General features: G+C 46.4%; 1 protein-coding gene across 1 annotated transcript in view; it reads right to left on the reverse strand.

The window, feature by feature from the left end:
- The window catches only part of crb2a (crumbs cell polarity complex component 2a), a 41,151-nt gene that overhangs the window by 12,085 nt on the left and 14,110 nt on the right, over positions 1-14,956 (reverse strand). The window contains exons 2-3 of the mRNA XM_036976820.1: positions 5,559-6,254; positions 4,260-4,455 (exon numbers count right to left, since the gene is read on the reverse strand). Of these exons, the coding sequence (XP_036832715.1) occupies positions 4,260-4,455; positions 5,559-6,254 (892 nt within the window). The remainder of the gene's footprint in view (positions 1-4,259; positions 4,456-5,558; positions 6,255-14,956) is intronic.

Below are 14,956 nucleotides of genomic sequence, written 5' to 3' on the forward strand. Positions count from 1 at the left end.
CGCCAGTTCGAACAACGCGACTCTAACCAGAGCATAACGGACCTATTATTTTTATCCCCGGATTCCCACCGGATTCTCACCGCAAACGGAACATTTTCAGCTGGATCTTCACAACTAGCTAACTAGCTAACCGCAACCCCGGATGATTACTCCTGGCTAGCGTTTCCATCCACTTAGCTTGAAGCTAGCCCGGCCAGAGCTCCTGTGCTACCACCGAAGCATACTCCTGGGCTACAATATCCGGACCCACGACCGGTCTATCGATGTCACCGCATGAAGAAGCATAAACAGACTCACCCCATCGCGACGTCCCCCAAAGACTAACTTTCTAGCCCTTGCTATCTGCTTGCTTGCTAATTCGGCCTGCTAACTGCTAGCTTGTTTAGCCCCGGTCCGCTAACTGCTACCTTGTTTAGCCCCGGCCTACTAACTGTTAGCTTGTTAGCACAGGCCTGCTAACTGTCTGAATCGCCGCGTCCCAACCACTCACTGGACCCATATTTACTTTCAATCTCTTTTCGATTTTTAATTCGATTATACCTTCCGGTAGCCTGCCTCACCCAATGTGATACGGAATCGCTATTATTTTTTATTTTTAGAACACATTCAAGAACCTCCAGAAACTAACCAGCTAACTAGCTACAAGCTATTTAGTCATTGTTAGCCACTGCTAGCGGCTTTACCTTTTTTTAACCTGGATAATACTCGCCAGTCTAGCTTCCCTGCCCCATCCACCGCTGCCCCCTGGACACTGATCACTTGGCTACATAGCTGATGCATGCTGGACTGTCCATTAATCACGGTACTCCATTCTGCTTGTTTATGTTTTATCTGTCGGCCCCAGCCGCACTCAGGCTCTGTGTGTAGTTAATCCGACCCTCCCTGCCTAGTCAACGCCATTTTACCTGCTGTTGTTGTGCTAGCTGATTAGCTGTTGTTGTCTCACCTACTGTTTAGCTAGCTCTCCCAATTCAACACCTGTGATTACTGTATGCCTCGCTGTATGTCTCTCTCAAATGTCAATATGCCTTGTATACTGTTGTTCAGGTTAGTTATCATTGTTTTAGTTTACAATGGAGCCCCTAGTTCCACTCTTCATACCCCTGATACCTCCTTTGTCCCACCTCCCACACATGCGGTGACCTCACCCATTACAACCAGCATGTCCAGAGATACAACCTCTCTCATCATCACCCAGTGCTTGGGCTTACCTCCGCTGTACCCGCACCCCACCATACCCCTGTCTGCGCATTATGCCCTGAATATATTCTACCATGCCCAGAAATCTGCTCCTTTTATTCTCTGTCCCCAACGCTCTAGGCGACCAGTTTTGATAGCCTTTAGCCGCACCCTCATACTACTCCTCCTCTGTTCCGCGGGTGATGTGGAGGTAAACCCAGGCCCTGCATGTCCCCAGGCACCCTCATTTGTTGACTTCTGTGATCGAAAAAGCCTTGGTTTCATGCATGTCAACATCAGAAGCCTCCTCCCTAAGTTTGTTTTACTCACTGCTTTAGCACACTCTGCTAACCCTGATGTCCTTGCCGTGTCTGAATCCTGGCTCAGGAAGGCCACCAAAAAGTTCTGGGACACTGTAAAGTCCATGGAGAACAAAAGCACCTCCTCCCAGCTGCCCACTGCACTGAGGCTAGGTAACACGGTCACCACCGATAAATCCATGATTATCGAAAACTTCAACAAGCATTTCTCAACGGCTGGCCATGCCTTCCGCCTGGCTACTCCAACCTCGGCCAACAGCTCCGCCCCCCCCCCCCCCCCGCAGCTACTCGCCCAAGCCTCTCCAGGTTCTCCTTTACCCAAATCCAGATAGCAGATGTTCTGAAAGAGCTGCAAAACCTGGACCCGTACAAATCAGCTGGGCTTGACAATCTGGACCCTCTATTTCTGAAACTATCCGCCACCATTGTCGCAACCCCTATTACCAGCCTGTTCAACCTCTCTTTTATATCGTCTGAGATCCCCAAGGATTGGAAAGCTTCCGCAGTCATCCCCCTCTTCAAAGGGGGAGACACCCTGGACCCAAACTGTTACAGACCTATATCCATCCTGCCCTGCCTACCTAAGGTCTTCGAAAGCCAAGTCAACAAACAGGTCACTGACCATCTCGAATCCCACCGTACCTTCTTCGCTGTGCAATCTGGTTTCCGAGCCGGTCACGGGTGCACCTCAGCCACGCTCAAGGTACTAAACGATATCATAACCGCCATCGATAAAAGACAGTACTGTGCAGCTGTCTTCATCGACCTTGCCAAGGCTTTCGACTCTGTCAATCACCATATTCTTATCGGCAGACTCAGTAGCCTCGGTTTTTCTGATGACTGCCTTGCCTGGTTCACCAACTACTTTGCAGACAGAGTTCAGTGTGTCAAATCGGAGGGCATGCTGTCCGGTCCTCTGGCAGTCTCTATGGGTGTGCCACAGGGTTCAATTCTCGGGCCGACTCTTTTCTCTGTATATATCAATGATGTTGCTCTTGCTGCCAGAGATTCCCCGATCCACCTCTACGCAGACGACACCATTCTATATACTTCCGGCCCGTCCTTGGACACTGTGCTATCTAACCTCCAAACGAGCTTTAATGCCATACAACACTCCTTCCGTGGCCTCCAACTGCTCTTAAACGCTAGTAAAACCAAATGCATGCTTTTCAACCGTTCGCTGCCTGCACCAGCACGCCTGACTAGCATCACCACCCTGGATGGTTCCGACCTTGAATATGTGGACATCTATAAGTACCTAGGTGTCTGGCTAGACTGTAAACTGTCCTTCCAGACTCATATCAAACATCTCCAATCAAAAATCAAATCTATAGTCGGCTTTCTATTCCGCAACAAAGCCTCCTTAACTCACGCCGTCAAACTTACCCTAGTAAAACTGACTATCCTACCGATCCTCGACTTCGGCGATGTCATCTACAAAATTGCTTCCAACACTCTACTCAGCAAACTGGATGCAGTTTATCACAGTGCCATCCGTTTTGTCACTAAAGCACCTTATACCACCCACCACTGCGACCTGTATGCTCTAGGCGGCTGGCCCTCGCTACATATTTGTCGCCAGACCCACTGGCTCCAGGTCATCTACAAGTCCATGCTAGGTAAAGCTCCGCCTTATCTCAGTTCACTGGTCACGATGGCAACACCCACCCGTAACAAGTGCTCCAGCAGGTGTATCTCACTGATCATCCCTAAAGCCAACACCTAATTTGGCCACCTTTCGTTCCAGTTCTCTGCTGCCTGTGACTGGAACGAATTGCAAAAATCGCTGAAGTTGGAGACTTTTATCTCCTTCACCAACTTCAAACATCTGCTATCTGAGCAGCTAACCAATTGCTGCAGCTGTACATAGTCTATTGGTAAATAACCCACCCATTTTTACCTACCTCATCCCCATACTGTTTTTATTTATTTACTTTTCTGCTCTTTTGCACACCAATATGACCTGTACATGACCATCTGATCGTTTATCACTCCAGTGTTAATCTGCAAAATTGTAATTATTCGCCTACCTCCTCATGCCTTTTGCACACAATGTATATAGACTCTCCTTTTTTTCTACTGTGTTATTGACTTGTTAATTGTTTACTCCATGTGTAACTCTGTGTTGTCTGTTCACACTGCTATGCTTTATCTTGGCCAGGTCGCAGTTGCAAATGAGAACTTGTTCTCAACTAGCCTACCTGGTTAAATAAAGGTGAAATAAATAAATAAAATAATGGGGATCCATAATAAACCCCAGGAAGAGTAGCTGCTGCCTTGGCAGGAACTAATGGGGATCCATAATAAACCCCAGGAAGAGTAGCTGCTGCCTTGGCAGGAACTAATGGGGATCCATAATAAACCCCAGGAAGAGTAGCTGCTGCCTTGGCAGGAACTAATGGGGATCCATAATAAACCCCAGGAAGAGTAGCTCATGCCTTGGCAGGAACTAATGGGGATCCATAATAAACCCCTGGAAGAGTAGCTGCTGCCTTGGCAGGAACTAATGGGGATCCATAATAAACCCCAGGAAGAGTAGCTGCTGCCTTGGCAGGAACTAATGGGGATCCATAATAAACCCCAAGAAGAGTAGCTGCTGCCTTGGCAGGAACTAATGGGGATCCTTAATAAATACAAATAATGTCCTGTCTCAATGTGAGGGGCTTAAGCTCACCAAAACGGAAGTCAGGCCCCAAAGTAATTTAAGGACAGGATTTGTGTCTGTCTGGTGAGTCAATCCTAAAAGCCTTGGGCAGTTACCTGTCCACCTTGTCCTGACAGATGGCCCCATTTAGGCAGGGATCGCTGGCACACTCGTCAATGTCCACTTCGCAGTCTGTGCCCTCGAACCCAGGCAGACACTCACAGGAGTACAGACCAAGGAGGTCATGGCAGGTGGCTCCGTTGCGGCACGGGTTGGACTCGCACTCATCTATCTCCACCTCACAATTCACTCCTGTGAGAGGTAGAGGAAAAATAATCTGAGAATGTAATGAATGAGAAACAAACCATCTCCGAGTGGGAGTCAGTGAGGAACTGTACATCATGTACTAGGAGGGGGACATATCTTCCACAGACTGCACCATTGCATCTCATCTACATCAAGTCAACTTGTCCGTAGATCCTCTCTGCTCTTATGACAATACTGAAAGAAACACAAGCTAAATCAATTGTAAATTGTAAATGCAAGATAATCATATTTGTACTCTGGTGTTTGCTTCTCTTGCTATAAATAGTCAGTAGCATGGAATCTGCTTGTTGATGCCTCTAGATAGCTCAAGTGATAATGTAAAAATGCCTCAGTTGCCCGTCTCAACCCTTTCCTTGAAAATCTCTATCGTCACTGATATGCTGACAAAGGAATGCATTAGTGCTGACTCTTCCCACCCCATTAGAGATAAGCATGAAGCCCCGAGACACAGACCAGACCTGCTGAGAAAAGTGTGTGAGTGTATGAAATGAAGTGTACAAGTTGTGGAGTGTTTTCTCTCACTCAACGGGAGACCTATCTACAGGGGCCAATATCCACAGGGGCCAATATCCACAGGGGCCAAGCTGAAGATAAGACTAGAGACCTGAATCCAACATCTTACTCTCTGTACTTAAAATGCTTATAGTTCTCTGTTTATCCAGAACCAAATGTACACTTAAAGGTGCAGTTAGTAAGATGACAACAACAAGACAAGATTATCATAATTATTCATCTCTGCCAAGCCTCATTATTGTCTCTGCACAATTTGTACTGTTCTTTGTGGCACGAACGCACACCCTCATTGGTTAATAGGAAATCATCCTGTTGTTACTGATGATGTCAGCTTTAATGTGAAAACATTCTGGCATGGTGAATGAAGTACTAATATGAGATCTTGCAGATACATTATGTCCAGAAACATTAAAAAGCAGAGCATCAGATATCCCTCACACTGGAGGAAATGTTAGGTGAGAGACAGGGAGTTGTGGCTGATACAGGGTTACGAAAATGGTTGGAAAATTACACTTAATTCGAGACTGACTGAGTACAAACACAGGAGTGAGTGTTGAAAAGGCGTAACAACTAACCTGTAAACCCTACGAGGCACTGGCATTTATACCGGTCCTTCTCGTTGATACAGGTCCCATTATTCTCGCAGGGCCGCGAGGCGCACTCATTGATGTCGATCTCGCAATTATAGCCCTGGAAGCCTGGCACACAGAAACAGTGAAACTCGGCCACGCCGTCCATGCAGATAGCGCCGTTCTGGCAAGGATGGGATGCACACTCATCCACATCCTCTTCACAATGCTCCCCGTCAAACCCCCGTGCACAGTGACACTCAAACCCCTCCTGTAACAGTATACAAGTCCCATTGTTCAGACACGGCTCGTCGATGCAGTCGGTCACCCGCTCTTCACAGTCCTCTCCTCCGTAGCCGGGTGGACATCGGCAGAAGTAACTGTTGACCTGGTCCATGCACTCTGTGTGGGGAAAAGAGCAAGGGTTGCTATGGCACTCGTCCACTTCCTCAGTGCAGTTGTCCCCAGTAAATCCTTCCGGGCAGACACAGTGGTACTCGGACGTGCCAGGGGTGCTGGTGCAGTCTGAGCAGGGGGCAAAGGAGCAGGCGTTGTAGAGTTCGTCGCAGTCTTTGCCCATGTAGCGGACCTCGTTGCGAGGGGAGCAGAGGCACGCATAGTCGTCCATGGTGTCCACGCAGGTGGCACCATTCTGGCAGGGCCCAGACAAACACTTGTCACTGGTCGCCGTGCAGAATATCCCTGAGGAGAAGAAAAGGAGAGGCTTATTGTTGTGCAAAATAGACAGTTTACCCTAATACAGTCAAGATGCCCTGACAAGTCATCACAACTTTCTGTATTTATCACATCACATTTGGTGTGTTCACACAAGAGAGTCCTTTACATTTTTGGAAGGAAAAGTGGGTTGTTGTTTAGTATGATGTTAATGGACTTATGCCATATTTCTATAACATCCTATGTGGGTGACGCCGGTACACCTCTGAATATCTCCCAGATATCTACACCGTGTGAGCCCTGTGCTTGCACAATGTTGTTTTGTTGAGTGCCACTCTAAGCCGATTCACAACCAGCTTTGGTCCAGATTTGTAGGCTATTGGTTCTGACACAAAAACATTGGCAAAAAATGTTATGAAGTTGTAAACATCGATAGTCTACTGCACTACTCTGCTAGAAGTTCATAGTTGGAGGTATTTTAGTTGTGTTTCTTTGGGGCTGTTCAGCAGCTGTAAAACGTCTCACCCCCGTGCTGCAATAAAAAAGAGCACAATCAAACTTAGTGAATGCGAAAGGCTTCCTCTGCTAGATGTTTGTACTTTATCAAGAAGCACATAACATAATTTGAAACAAAAAAACTGGTCCCATAATTTTGTCAACAACATCTCATAAACACTTATAATGTATTACTATTTAGCATTTGAGTGTCTCTAACATTTAGCCACCTGGTTAGATGGTGGACAAATAGCAGTGCCAACTTAGTGAACCGTGGCCAAAGTTAGTAGGTCCCTCTGTGCTAATCCTGATATGTGTATTCACCCTGACATTTCCTTTCATCTTCCCCTCCCTTAATTCGAAAGGACAAATCGTGTAGCAGAGAGTCCTGGAGCAACTGTAGAGTTCATGGCCTCTTTCGCAGTAGACGCCCAGTGCTAAACTAAAGTTAAGAAACCCTCCACGCACTACAAAGTATTTTTCCGTTGGCTTTGTTTTGCGTAGCTAGTTTAGTGCTCATTGACAGATTGTTAACAATGGGCATCTGGGGTGTCTCACGTCCTAATCTTTCCTGTCACTCCCAAAGGGAATGATGACCACCCCTAGACAACAAAGTCTGAAAATTTTTCCCTCGTAGCGTGTAGGCCTAGAATCCAGAGGACTCTCAACTGAGCAAGGAAAAAAAGAGAGAGTGCCATCTAGCTGACATTTACCTTGTTTGTTTAGTAATTGCTATGGTAAAGCTAAAACAAAGGTTTCCCGAGGAACCTTTTAGGAGAGACCAATGCACTGGGCAAAGGCATACAGGGGATTCCAGGGAGCGGAGAAGTGTCTTGACGGAATTCCAGCCAAGAACCCTTGAAGGTAGGGCAGATAAGATGCAGATCAGATGCATGGTCTGCAGACTATCAAGTGTCCACTCGACAGGTGAGGTTTATGGGGTGGATAACTACGAGTTAGCACGCTAGGTTAACTTCTCCAGGTCGTTAGCTTGGCACAACCTGATCCCATAGCACCTCTCTCTCATTTAACACTTCAGCGCTCACATTTCCTCTCAGGAAGTGTGTCAGGGAACTCTGACTCAATTGATTCTAATCCATGTTTACTACAAAGTAAATTGTTAATTTACACATGCAGTTTGTTACAAAGCACATGTCATTGACCGTTGATGTTTTTTCACAGATCATGTAATTACCACATGGATACAAACAGTTTAAATAGACTTTTATGATCACAATCACTATCAAAACTCAACTATGGCAGTGAGTAACTTGACTGTCATAAAGTTTGAGTCGGTTATGTTTTTCATAGAAAATGGGGAGAAAAAAAAAATCTGCAACACTGAATGTATTGTGCTCGAGCCCTCTCTCGCCAGACCCGGTGCCCTCTGTAGGTACATGGAGCTGAACCACAGGAGGCTGCTGAGGGGAAGACGGAACATAATAATGGCTGGTGTTTGATGTATTTGATAACATTCCACTAATTCCGCTCCAGCCATTACAACTACCCGTCCTCCCTAATTAAGGTGCCACCAACCTCCTGTGAACTGAATAGAGCAGGACGCTTTTGGGAGGAGGAGGGGAGATTTTCTGTCCATCCACTATCTCCCTGCACCGGCCAATTGTGTGAGCCCAGTGTGGAATCAGTCCACATTCCACAGATTGAACAGACCCCCATCCCCCACCTCTAACGTCCACCCCACCATCCCAAGCTACCTCCCACCACCGTCCACCCCACCATCCCAAATCCGCCCTCACATCCATCCCCCACACTTTGATCAGTGTTCTGTTCCGAAATTCTCATTGGAGTGGAAGATATTAACGATGAAGGGAGTAGACAGAGAGAGGGAGAGAAGGAGGGATGGGGTTAGGGAGGGAGGGATGGGGTTAGGGAGGGAGGGAGGGACGGGGTTAGGGAGGGAGGGAGGGACGGGGTTAGGGAGGGAGGGAGGGACGGGGTTAGGGAGGGAGGGACGGGGTTAGGGAGGGAGGGATGGGGATAGGGAGGGAGGGAGGGAGGGATGGGGTTAGGGAGGGAGAGATGGGGTTAGGGAGGGAGGGACGGGGTTAGGGAGGGAGGGATGGGGATAGGGAGGGAGGGAGGGAGGGATGGGGTTAGGGAGGGAGGGAGAGATGGGGTTAGGGAGGGAGGGATGGGGTTAGGGAGGGAGGGAAGGAAGAATGTTGCAGACACTGTTGGTGTGGCACATGGTCCAAGAGATTGACCTCATCTCTCACACACAGCATTAGTGATGTTGGCCAGGTTTTCCTTTGGGACAGAGACATGTAGGGACATAGGTAGACCAATCCGACAACGTTTGGCTAGGAGCGCGGTTGGAAACGCTTTCCACCGTCGGTCGTCTTATAGCTGTGTCTGACAGATGGCCTTGGACATAAGCTCTTAACACCCCTGGACCTGTCACTGTCACCGGTACAGATTGACGGACAGCATCAGACACAGAGAGCCCTGGGCATCTTAGTGTAGGAGCACTGATCTAGGATCAGTTTTGCCCATCTTTTCGATCATATGGGACAGGGAGGACCTGATCAGCACTCCTACTCTGGGATACTTTATGAATACAGGCCCTGTTCCCTGCCATGACCACAGGGCCCCTCATTTGGAGGTGACATCAACTCCCTGACCACGTGTGTGAAAACGGCGACCGTCTGCGACGACCACTGACCTCTTCATCACACCCCTCTGAGGTAAAACTTAGGCGCTCAGGGAACACCCACAGCGCAAGGGCGACACTCGTGATTGACCAAAGAAAAGAGAAATGGGAATAAGTTCTTCCAGTTTTTTTCAGGAATCAAGTAAAGTTAGTTAGTTAGGTAGTGCCCGTCAGTTGTTATTCAGTTATTCAATTTCTTTCACCGTATTGAAAACAAGGTATTAGAGGCAGCTATTCAGAAACACATGGAGCGGAAAGAGTCACTTTGGAATATGACCACCATGCCTTAGACTCACCCTACTGAAACTAAGTCACCATGATGGCTTTGCCAAAATGTCCATCAGTCTAGGTATATCTAGGTACACCCTGTGTATCAGTTAGGGTGGCCCCACCCTCAACAGGTTCGGTAACAACCAGATGCATCCGGTTTTCGGGGGAAATGGAAAGAGAGCCTGTGACGCAAATTCCACTTTTGGACGTTAACAAGGTGACAGGCCATCTTAACTCCTCCTCCACATTTACTGGATATGTTGAACAGTGCAGAAAATAACCTCCACCGACAGGACCAGAAAGAGAGAAATGCTTGCTATGTTAGGTTAGGGTGGATCTGATACTAACAGAGATTGTTTGGCAAGGACTGAGAACTAAGGAGGAATTCTGATGAATTGCCTGATTATTGGCAAAGATCTTATCTGATTGGTCAAAAGACCAATTAGTGGCAAAAAATATCAGAATTGGGCTGACTGTGTAAACACAACTAGAGACTGTTTGCAAAAACATCAGAGTGGTGATGTAATCACTTTGGAAAGAGTTTTTGTCTGTGATTGGAGCAAGTTCTTTTCCCGAAGTTCTGTCTGTGATTATTGAAAGTTCCCCAACCTAGCAGTATGGGAATCCATAACTTAGACACCATAACATAGGGGAACAGGTTATCCATAGTATGTTTTCTGAAATACAAACCTCATTTGACAATGGAACCTCAATGTGATGGAGTCCATGATAAAGTCTCCCATTGTGAGGTCATCTAATCAAAGTCAGAGAGTTACTTTCAGGCCAAGAGAAATCCCTTGATCAGCTTGTCAACTAGTTGAACGCTCTGTCACAACAGCCAGAGCTTATGGCTTGATCTGAAGCAGAGAGACATCTACAAAAGAAGATAGCTCAATAGCAAGCAAGCTCAGTGTGTGCAGGCAATATGCTGAACAGTGTCTAAAAGGTTCTAACGAGACTCAAAGAGAAGCCTCAGGGTGCTTCCTGGGGTCTCTGCAGGCTATTGTGTTTTTCATTCATTCAACTGTCTCGAACAGCCACACACACTCATTCACACACACTCACACACCTGCCACCGGCGACCCTTGGATACTGGAAAGCAGCTAGGAATTCCTTTATTGTGCGTGCATGTGTGTGTGCCCAACCCTGAATCCGGGAAAGGGACTGGCAAACACATGACTCCCCCCAAAACTCGGAGTAGGGTTGCCATGGCAGCCCTAAAAGTTATGCAGGGGGCTTAGGGAGGGCCAGCGACCTCCCCTGACCTCCTCCTCCAACTCTCCTGTTGGTGAGGGATGCTGGGATAGGGTGGTAGCAGTGATGGGGTAAGAAAGATGGAGGGTAATGGGGTAAGAAAGATGGAGGGTAAAGCCAAGCTGTTTAACCTCACTCTCCCCTCACCTCACGCTGTAGCCCACTCATGGAGGAACACTTTGCTGGCTCGCCAGAAGGCAGGTTGTCACATCTCATTTCAGTTTTAAAGGTGCATGGAGCTTGCTGTGTTTGTAGGAACTCAGAGGATTACAGTGGGGCTTTTGGCGGGTTTTAGCTGCATGGCAAATCCCTTTAGAGAGCAGGCGGAGTATAAAAACTTGTAGACTTAGTCCGTAGTCTCCCGTTGAGGTGAAAAGTAGCATGGTAAAGAGAAAAAAAAGGTCCCGAAGTTGGACTTCGTTGCACAGAAAAGATCACATCTCTCTATGCCCATGAGAAGGAATTTAGGTCATTCGTTTTTTTATTTCAGAAGTTTGGAACCAAAACAATTAAGATTCTGTAGTACACAATTAAGACATTTTTCATGCATTATGCTCAAAGCACTAATTGCGATAATGATGATAGTCACACTGACTGGGTAATTACAGCTGTATAATGGAGGATTGTGATAAGATTGAACATTGTTCTCTTCGGGACCTGGGAGAGCCACACCATGTGTTCTGTTTCCTCCCAGCCCAGTGCTATAACACCTGGTTCATAATGATCAGCTCAATCAGGACTCTCCAGAACCAGGAAGGAAGACCCTGAGATTGGTGATGAATGTTACCCTGGGCATCCATGCCCCATGCACCTTTTCCTCGAATGCAGATGATATTAACATCTTACATCTCATGTACCTGTTATTTAATGTTATATCTTATCTCGAACAGTAAGAATATGGCCCTCTATATGGGTAGGAACATGTCATTTGTTTACAGTATGCTCTGTGAATCAGTATCAATATTGTACGTATTGAAATATTGTCAGCACCTTCAATTTAGCCTGGAGTGAACCAGAAATGGGCTTAGCCTTCCAGTGAGCAGTGAAGCTGTACCGGACATAAAATAAATGACTGAAATGTGGAAATTTACCAGAAATGAGAACGGGCTAAGTAGACAACCCTGACATACACCCTTTTAAAAATGTTACCCTTTTTTCCACTCCACCATCTTCAACTCTCCTTAGAGGCAGGTCAGATAGCCTTTCTGACCTTGAGAGCGTTTCTCTGGTCTTAATCCCTCCCGACTGATTTCGGCCAATCCCCTTGCTCCTCTAAGCTCCTGATAGCAGGATACCTGAGCAGATTATCACTGAGAGGCTCTCTGCATGTTCTCACTTCTCACTTCTCACTTCACACACACATGGTCTACATACACATTACATAACAATGCCCGCATATACCCACACTTACGCATGTACACAGGTATATTCTGTATGTATACTCACAACTTCAAGCTCTATGCATGTACACAGGTTACGTATTCCCACAACTTTAAGTACTATGCATGTACACAGATATATACGTATTCTCAAAACTTCAAGTACTGTGCATGCACACAGGTATATACTTATTCTCACAACTTCAAATACTATGCATGTACGCAGGTATAAACTTGTACTCACAACTTCAAGTACTATGCATGTACACACTCTCTATCTCTACGTAAGCATGTAGACAAATAAATATCCTCAAAACGCACACGCTCATACACCAGTCATACTTGCGCTGTATGCACACATAAACACACATACAGGTAGACAGACACAAAAGTATGCTAAAGTGTTGACTGTGATTTGAGCCCCGGATTTGGACTTTTCACCGAACTTACCAAAATAGAATCCACTGGTCCATGATGGCAAACAAAGGAAGTAATCCACAGATTCAAATAAAAATAGGCATGAAAGGAACAATCTAGTTTCATTTCTGGTTCAAATTTGTAGCAAGTGTAGTGCACTGATTGGCTTAAAGATACTTAATGTAGTTTTTGTGTGTGTCTGTGTTCTTGTACTGACTCAATATAGATGACTGGACCTGATTCACTATTTTTATTTTAACAGTGGGTTAACTGCCTTGTTCAGGGGCAGAATGACAGATTTTTACCTTGCAACCTTTCGGTTACTAGTCCAACGATCTAACCACTAGGCTACCTGCCGCCCCGACTATAGATGACTGGTTCTGACTCACTATAGACAACTGGTCCTAACTCACTATAGACGACTGGTTCTGACTCACTATAGATGACTGGTCCTAACTCACTATAGACGACTGGTTCTGACCCATTACAGACGACTGGTTCTGACTCACTAAAGATCAGGGCTGCCCAACCCTCTTCCTGGAGATTTACTGTCCTGTAGGTTTTCAATCCAACCCGAATTTAGCATTTCATATTCAGTTAGTTAAGGTCTGTTAAATTTGGGTTGTACTGAAAACCCACAGGACGGTAGAACTCCAGGAAGAGGGTTGGGCAGCACTGCTTTAGATGACAGGTCCTGAATCACTATAGATGACTGGTCCTGACTCACTATAGATGACTGGTCCTGACTCACAATAGATGACTGGAAAGATATCAGTTTGTCTCTGTGAATGGTTTGTCCTCTGACAAATCAACTGTAAATTTCGGTGTTCCTCAAGGTTCCGTTTTAGGACCACTATTGTTTTCAATATATATTTTACCTCTTGGGGATGTCATTTGAAAACATAATGTTAACTTTCACTGCTATGCGGATGACACACATCTGTACATTTCAATGAAACATGGTGAAGCCCCAAAATTGCCCTCGCTAGAAGCATGTGTTTCAGACATAAGGAAGTGAATGGCAGCAAACTTACTACTTTTAAACTTGGAGAAAACAGAGATGCTTGTTCTAGGTCCCAAGAAACAAAGAGATCTTCTGTTGAATCTGACAATTAATCTTAATGGTTGTACAGTCGTCTCAAATAAAACTGTGAAAGACCTTGGCGTTACTCTGGACCCTGATCTCTCTTTTGAAGAACATGTCAAGACCATTTCAAGGACAGCTTTTTTCCATCTACGTAACATTGCAAAAATCAGAAACTTTCTGTCCAAAAATGATGCAGAAAAATGTATCCATGCTTTTGTCACTTCTAGGTTAGACTACTGCAATGCTCTACTTTCCGGCTACCCGGATAAAGCACTAAATAAACTTCAGTTAGTGCTAAATACGGCTGCTAGAATCCTGACTAGAACCAAAAAATGTGATCATATTACTCCAGTGCTAGCTTCCCTACACTGGCTTCCTGTCAAAGCAAGGGCTGATTTCAAGGTTTTACTGCTAACCTACAAAGCATTACATGGGCTTGCTCCTACCTATCTCTCTGATTTGGTCCTGCCGTACATACCTACACGGACGCTACGGTCACAAGACGTAGGCCTCCTAATTGTCCCTAGAATTTCTAAGCAAACAGCTGGAGGCAGGGCTTTCTCCTATAGAGCTCAATTTTTATGGAACGGTCTGCCTACCCATGTCAGAGACGCAAACTCGGTCTCAACCTTTAAGTCTTTACTGAAGACTCATCTCTTCAGTGGGTCATATGATTGAGTGTAGTCTGGCCCAGGAGTGGGAAGGTGAACGGAAAGGCTCTGGAGCAACGAACCGCCCTTGCTGTCTCTGCCTGGCCGGTTCCCCTCTTTCCACTGGGATTCTCTGCCTCTAACCCTATTACAGGGGCTGAGTCACTGGCTTACTGGGGCTCTCTCATACCGTCCCTGGGAGGGGTGTGTCACCTGAGTGGGTTGAGTCACTGATGTGATCATCCTGTCTGGGTTGGCGCCCCCCCCCCCCCCCCCCTTGGGTTGTACCGTGGCGGAGATCTTTGTGGGCTATACTCAGCCTTGTCTCAGGATGGTAAGTTGGTGGTTGAAGATATCCCTCTAGTGGTGTGGGGGCTGTGCTTTGGCAAAGTGGGTGGGGTTATATCCTTCCTGTTTGGCCCTGTCCGGGGGTGTCCTCGGATGGGGCCACAGTGTCTCCTGACCCCTCCTGTCTCAGCCTCCAGTATTTATGCTGCAGTAGTTTA

Source organism: Oncorhynchus mykiss, chromosome 5 (assembly GCF_013265735.2).
Source record: "Oncorhynchus mykiss isolate Arlee chromosome 5, USDA_OmykA_1.1, whole genome shotgun sequence".
Taxonomy (NCBI): Eukaryota; Metazoa; Chordata; class Actinopteri; order Salmoniformes; family Salmonidae; genus Oncorhynchus; species Oncorhynchus mykiss.